This window comes from Callorhinus ursinus, unplaced genomic scaffold (genome assembly GCF_003265705.2).
Source record: "Callorhinus ursinus isolate GAN/ISIS: 27379988/994484 unplaced genomic scaffold, GSC_fseal_2.0 scaffold116, whole genome shotgun sequence".
Lineage (NCBI taxonomy): Eukaryota > Metazoa > Chordata > Mammalia > Carnivora > Otariidae > Callorhinus > Callorhinus ursinus.
Window position 1 is genome coordinate 845,206 of NW_027397178.1, and position 7,145 is coordinate 852,350.

General features: G+C 36.1%; 1 protein-coding gene and 1 long non-coding RNA gene across 2 annotated transcripts; both read left to right on the forward strand.

Annotated features, from left to right (window-relative positions):
* Positions 1-248: 248 nt before the first annotated feature.
* Positions 249-1,199, forward strand: LOC112833368 (olfactory receptor 4K2). The gene has a single exon (XM_025884491.1). It carries the CDS (start codon positions 249-251, stop codon positions 1,197-1,199), a length of 951 nt encoding a protein of 316 aa, XP_025740276.1.
* Positions 1,200-3,273: 2,074 nt separating this feature from the next.
* LOC112833374 (uncharacterized) lies at positions 3,274-5,556 on the forward strand. Its single transcript, XR_003210611.2, has 3 exons — positions 3,274-3,655; positions 4,579-4,621; positions 5,433-5,556. It is a non-coding gene; the product is annotated as an uncharacterized lncRNA (long non-coding RNA).
* Positions 5,557-7,145: the final 1,589 nt, after the last annotated feature.

Here is a 7,145-nt window from a genome sequence, read left to right on the forward strand (position 1 = left end):
AGAGAGCGTTATTTTCAATACCTATGACTTCAGTGGTATTTTGCTATGATCTCTAATATCCAAAATTATCTTTCAAACCAACATATCAATGAAGATGGAAAGAATAGTAAAGATAAGTTTTCATAGAGGAACCAAAGTCTATGAAAGTGGATTCTTGTACCTTTTGTTTAAATAGAATCATACTTTCTCTCTCTCTCTCTCTCTCTCTTTTTTTTTTTGATATAGGTTTTCACCTATCCATCAGGACAATGGATGTGGCCAATAAGTCTGTTTCTGAATTTGTTTTGCTGGGACTCTCTAATTCCTGGGAACTACAGCTGTTTTTCTTCATGGTATTTTCCTCGTTTTATGTCGCAACAATGGTTGGTAATAGCCTCATAGTCATCATGGTTGTAGCTGACTCTCACCTACACTCTCCTATGTATTTCCTGCTTACTAACCTTTCCATCATTGATATGTCACTTGCTTCCTTTGCCACCCCTAAGATGATTACAGACTACCTCACTGGACACAAAACCATCTCCTTTGATGGCTGTATCACCCAGATATTTTTTCTACACCTTTTTACTGGTACTGAAATAATTTTACTTATGGCCATGTCCCTTGATAGGTATATTGCAATATGCAAGCCTCTCCGCTATGCCTCAATCATAAGTCCCTGGGTGTGTGTTGCTCTTGTGGTGGCTTCCTGGGTTGTGGGAGTCATGCATTCAATGAGCCAGGTCCTATTTGCTCTCACACTACCATTCTGTGGTCCCAATGAAGTAGACAGCTTTTTCTGTGACCTTCCTGTGGTGTTCCAGCTGGCTTGTGTGGATACTTATGTTTTGGGCCTCTTTATGATCTCAACTAGTGGCATAATTGCCTTATCCTGCTTTATGCTTTTATTCAATTCTTATATTATTATCCTGGTTACTATCAAGCATCATTCTTCAAAAGGATTTTATAAGGCCCTTTCTACCTGCACAGCTCATTTCATTGTCGTCTTCATGTTCTTTGGGCCATGTATCTTCATCTATATGTGGCCACTAAACAGTTTCCTTATAGATAAGATCCTGTCTGTGTTTTATACCATCTTTACTCCTATTCTGAACCCAATAATCTATACCTTAAGGAATCAAGAAGTGAGGACAGCTATGAGGAAACTGAAAAATAGGCTTCTAAATCCCAACAAGACAACTCCTTTGCATTATTTTTAGTCTTAAATTCTAGCTCTAGTTTTAACTTCCTAGGCATCGTATGCCACAGTTTTTGTGTACACAGCATTGTGACCAGGATTTTATTTCTGGAGTTCTCATCAAATTGTAATCGAATCAAATTGTAAATATTAAAACTACTCTCATATATTTAAAATACGTGTTAGATTTTAGAAAAGCAAATTGACAGAAACAATTTCTTCCAGAAGAAAAGGCTCTCTATAAAAATGCCAAGAGTCCCTGTTCCAGGTAGGAGATTCAATATTAATAATCTAGTCACTGGAAAAGATGAACAAAAAGTATGAAGAGGAAGCACAGATTAAAGGGAAACTAGAAGATAATAGCATTTACATACAACTTGTCACTGAGAGGCACCTTGGTGGCTCAGTCAGTTAAGTGGTTAAGCCTCCAACTCTTGCTTTCTGCTCAGGTCATGATCTCAGGGTCATGAGATGGAGCCCCGTGTTTGGCTCCATGCTCAGCACGGAGTGTGCTTAGGATTCTCTCTCTCCCACTCCTTCTCTCCACCACCCCCCTACACTCCAGCTCTCTCTCTCCCTCCCTCTCTCTCTAAAAACAAAACAAACAAAACAAAACAAAGCAACTAATCACTGAGTTACTTAGGGAGTTGTCCCTAAAGTATGGCAAATTAGTAAGATTTCTATAAGCCTTAGAAACTCTATACTGCTATAGGAGTATCTTCTGACAGGCAGTGATTTCCTACATCTGTCCCTGAATCATTCCTACTTAACATTTAAAACAATTTGTAATCTTTTTTTATTGAAGAAAACCCTAGACATATTTCATTACAAATGTCGGTGATGTCCAAAGCCAATGCTATAAGTAGAAGAGTCTCCACGACTCACTTCTAGCTAGTAAGCCAAGAAATACAGCCATGACAACTTCTGATAATGCATTATGAATACATAGGCTGAAGAATTATGCAAATTGGGAAATATTATGAAATGAGTTTCAAAGCACTGCCTTTTGTTTCATACAGGCACGATGTCAGCTTAATGTCTGAGAAGTTAAAACTGGAATTAAATTAAGAGAACAATTTATGGAGAGCCTGTGGTTTCATTTTAAAGTATTGCATTGATTTACAGCTTGGTTAAATTACCAATATTTGGTTGCAAAAATAAGAAATCCGTGCTTAGTAATGCACTGTCAATGTAAAAAGTATATATCTTTATACAGTTTTTTTTTCTTTAGTTTTAAAAAGGTTAAAAATTAGCTTTAAGGTACACAAGCTATCACTACCACATGCTGATAGTTACTGGAATTGCAAGCATTGAAAGTCGAGAAATAATTTTCCTCTGTGCCTTGCTTTGATGCTTAAATCATCTTTAAATGATGGCAAACATGAAAGAACTGTTATTTGAAATTGACTAAATGATACTTATAGTGTTCAGTATATTATCCAACTTTTATGAACAAGAAAATATCTGTTACAACCACAGTATTTGATAAATACCAAGTTGTTCTTTGGCATTATTGAGTAAATAGAAAAAACCAAGAATTATATATGCACTAATTATCAATGATGAGAGAGAAGTCAAGAAAAGGAAATTCATAACTGTTCATTTTAAGCCAAATGATAGGAGCAATGTGTTTTTTCTTCATCAGTGTGTGTTTTTTTCATTAATGTGTTAAATAAGGAAACATATTTACAGTTATTAATGTGATGTTATTGTGTTAAAAACATAGGAATGGTTGAAATCGTTGGGTAAAAATGTCTACAGTATTAACGCTAGCCTGAAATGTGTTTATATCCACAAGATAATAGCATAATTCTACTTGAAATAGGGATACAAAGGGACCAATTCAGGGTGTGTGTGTGTGTGTGTGTGCTTGCTTGCGTGTGTGTGTGTGTGTGTGTGTGTGTGTGTGAGAGAGAGAGAGAGAGAAAGAGAGTGACCTTTCAGCTACATGTGCAAATATGTTTAGGATCAAGAAATTCATTTATGTAGAAATTTTCCAACCTGTGTTTTATAAATTCCATAAATAATTCTTTCAAATAATACATTTACTTGAACAGGGAATATGTTTTTTTTAATGAACCACTTTTTGCAAGATAAAACTGTCGAGGCTTTTCAAAGGAATGTCATCAATCTTCAGTATTTGTGTGGAGAATGATAAAGCTCAAGGACATTTGCCAAAGCCCTCAAAGGTGCAACTGATCAGCAGACAACTCTGCAAGGGAAGTCAATAATGAGATTGATTAATTGGAATTATAGTAAGACTGCAGCTGAGAATGAAAAGGATCACAGATAGCCTCTGGAGGACTTCCGTATATAAAGGGAACTACCTACTACCTTGCCTGGTGGCTCAGCATGAACAGTAAATGTACAACCAATCTCTATGTATTACATAAAACTTAAATCTTAATTAGCAGCTCCAGGTAGATTATCTTATCACCACTTGTCCTCATCACCCTGCTGACACTCTTTTATACAAGGGTAAGTAAGTACAGTGACAGGGCATAGGATCCCTATGCAGTAGTAAAGATGGTGCCATTTGCCACTAAGGCATCCAAAGCCAGAACTAATGTTTTCAAAGCATTCTAGATGAACAGAAACCAGCTAATATAAACATACCAGGTCGAGGATGGCTTTAAATGGTCTAAATTTCCAGTAACACAATTGAGAGAGTATTGCAATTAGGATAATCTATAAGAAGACTGTGTTGACAAGCAATTCCCTCCTTCTTTAGGTGTTTAGAAAGCTTCACAATGACAAACATATGAGCTTTCAAAATTTAAAAAAAATGTCTTGTAAAATTAAGCAGAATAATCAAATGCAGGTGAAAAATATTAAAAATCAGGTCTAGATGAAATGATAAAATGTAACTAGTAATATATGAAGGAACTGGATATATGCAACGACAATAAGAACTGTACATGATGTATACTTCCAAAAATATTTGAGGAAAATTTCAGCATACGGTAGAGTGTAATGGTGGATTTATATAGAAGCCTGTTTTAGACCCCCTTCTTTGCATGTGTTTTCTCCAAGGTCTTGGAATGGACCCTAACAACGATTTACTCACAATTTTGACTTTTTATTTTCTTAAAGAAGTCCCCTCAGACTAGACAGACTGGGTTCTACAGAACCTGGATCCACCCTGAGTGTAGGGGGGTAAAATCTTAGACTCAGGTATGTTTTTATCAGCACTAAATGCCAATTCTATTTGTTAGTGGTGTAAACTTGAGCAAGATACTTAATATCCCTTAGCCACAGTTTCTACATCTGTAAAGGAGATAATAATAGTACTAACACAGCAGTTATTTGAGGAATAAAGGAAGTCATTCATATAAAGCGTATATGTTCAACAACTGTTATTGTACTATTGTTCTGATCAACTTTGGATATCTTTGTTTAAGGGCCTTGATACTCTCCTAAGAACTGACATGTTTAATTTGAAAGGTAAATTTTTATTTTATAAATTTTCAGTATTTGTGTGTATGTACATATAAAATTAATGTGTATCAGGATTAATTTGGAAAATTAAAAGTAACTTCCATTTTCTGTTTTTCACCTTATCATTTGAAAAATTTAAGAGAGATTTTTAAGAAAGCAACTTCCATTAGAAAACCACATTGATTTTTATATTTTTCAAGTCTCCAGAGATTATTTTCCTCACTGCTCATAATTTTTATGAATCAAGAAAAATTCTGAATTATTTTTTAATTAGTGTGTGATGGCTTCTTTAAAATGAGTAATTATTAAATTGATTTACTGATTTTAGAATGGATTTTCACCACTATTTTGGTCAGAATGAGAATGATGATATTTGACCCTTCCTATTATTAATAAAGACATAGATGCATATATTAGTAAATAGTTTCTTAGACAAGTAAAACTTTGTATGATATAGTCTTATGTGAAGTATTTTTCTACTGATAAGAGCTTGGGATAATGTGATCACTGGACTGTACTGCCAAAGGGAAGAAGTTCTTGGTAGATGGTATCATTTGAACATCTTCAGACTCTTCATAAAAGTGTTTCAGACTTAAACAATGACCAATGAAACCTTGTTTTCAAATGAGTTTTTGGTCTCAACCGGTACCAAAAGATTGGGATCATTCCCTGCATATTTTCAGACCACAATGCTTTGAAACTAGAACTCAATCACAAGAGGAAAATCGGAGTTTTTGGAAAAAAACAGTTAAAGTTAAGAGAAATGAATTGACTCTCTTCTCTCCCTGTTTATTCCCATTTACTATTTTGCATGGAGATTTTTGGATGCATGTTTCCAGACTGAAAACCAGGGGGAAAAAACAACCATGGAAACCTAATTCATCTGAACTTTTTGCACGAACTTTCAGAGTGCAGTGAAATACACTGAGCAATTTGACAGTCTTTCAATTTATATGCCTCTGTAAGGATGATTAAATTTATAAAGATGGGAGTTTTTTGTTGTGATTTATTAAATTTAAATTAGCCAACATATAGAATATCATTAGTTTCAGATGTGGAGTTCAATAATTCATCAGTTGCATATAACACCCAGTGCTCATCACATCATGTGCCCTACTTAATGCCCAAAAGCCAATTACTCCATCTCCCCATCCACCACCCCTCCAGCAACCCTCAGTTTGTTTCCTGTAGTTAGGAGTCTCCCATGGTTTTTCACCCATTCTGATTACTTCCCCTTCAGTTTTCCCTCCCTTAGCCTATGATCCTCTGCACTGTTTCTTATATTCTACATGAGTGAAACCGTATGATAATTGTCTTTCTCTTATTGACATTTCCCTCAGCATAATGCCCTCCACTTCCATCCACGTTGGTGTAAATGGTAAATATTCATCCTTTCATGGATGTCTGAGTAACTTTCCATCATATATCTATATATATGTTTATCCATTCATCTGTTGATGGATGTCTTGGCTCTTTCCACAGTCTGGCTATCGTGGACATTGCTGCTATGAACATTGGGGTGCAGGTGCCCCTTAGGATCATTACATTTCTATCTTTTGGGTAAATAGATAGTAGTACAATTGCTGGGTCCTAGCAATTGGGGTCCTAGGGTAGCTCTATTTTTAACTTCTTGAGGAACCTCTATACTGTTTTCCAGAGTGGCTGCACCAGCTTGCATCCCCACCAACAGTGTAAGAGGGTTCCCCTTTCTCCACATCTTTGTCAACCTCTGTTGTTTCCTGTCTGTTAATTTTAGCCATTTTGACTGGTGTCAGACTCACTGTGGTTTCGATTTGTATTTCCCTGAGGCCAAGTGATGTGGAGCATTTTTTCATGTGTCTGTTGGCCATCTGTATGTCTTCTTTGGAGAAATGTCAGTTCATGTCCCCTGCCCATTTCTTGACTGGATTCTTTGTTTTTTGGGTGTTTTGAGAAGTTCTTTATAGAACTTGGATACTAGCCCTTTATCTGATAGGTCATTTGCAAATATCTTCTCCCATTCTGTAGGTCGCCTTTTAGTTTTGTTGACTGTTTCCATTGCTGTGCAGCTTTTTATCTTGATGAAGTCCTAATAGTTCAATTTGCTTTTGTGTCCCTTGTCTTTGTAGAAGTGTCTAGCGAGAAGCTGCTGTGGCCGAGGTCACAGAGATTGCTACTATGTTCTCCTCTAGGATTTGGATGGATTTCTGTCTCACATTTAGGTCTTTCACCCATTTTGAGTTTTTGTGTATGGTGTAAGAAAATGGTCGAGTTTCATTCTTCTAAATGTGGCTGTCCAATTTTCCCAACACCATTTGTTGAAGACTCTTTTTCCATTGGATATTCTTTCCTGCTTTGTCAAAGATTAGTTGACCATAGAGTTGAAGGTCCATTCCTGGGCTCTCTATTCTATTCCACTGATCTATGTGTTTGTTTTTATGCCAGTACAATACTGTCTTGACAATTACAGCTTTGTCAATAGAACCTGATGTCCAGCATTGTGATGCCACCACCTTTGGTTTTTTTGTCAACATTCTTCTACCTATTAGGG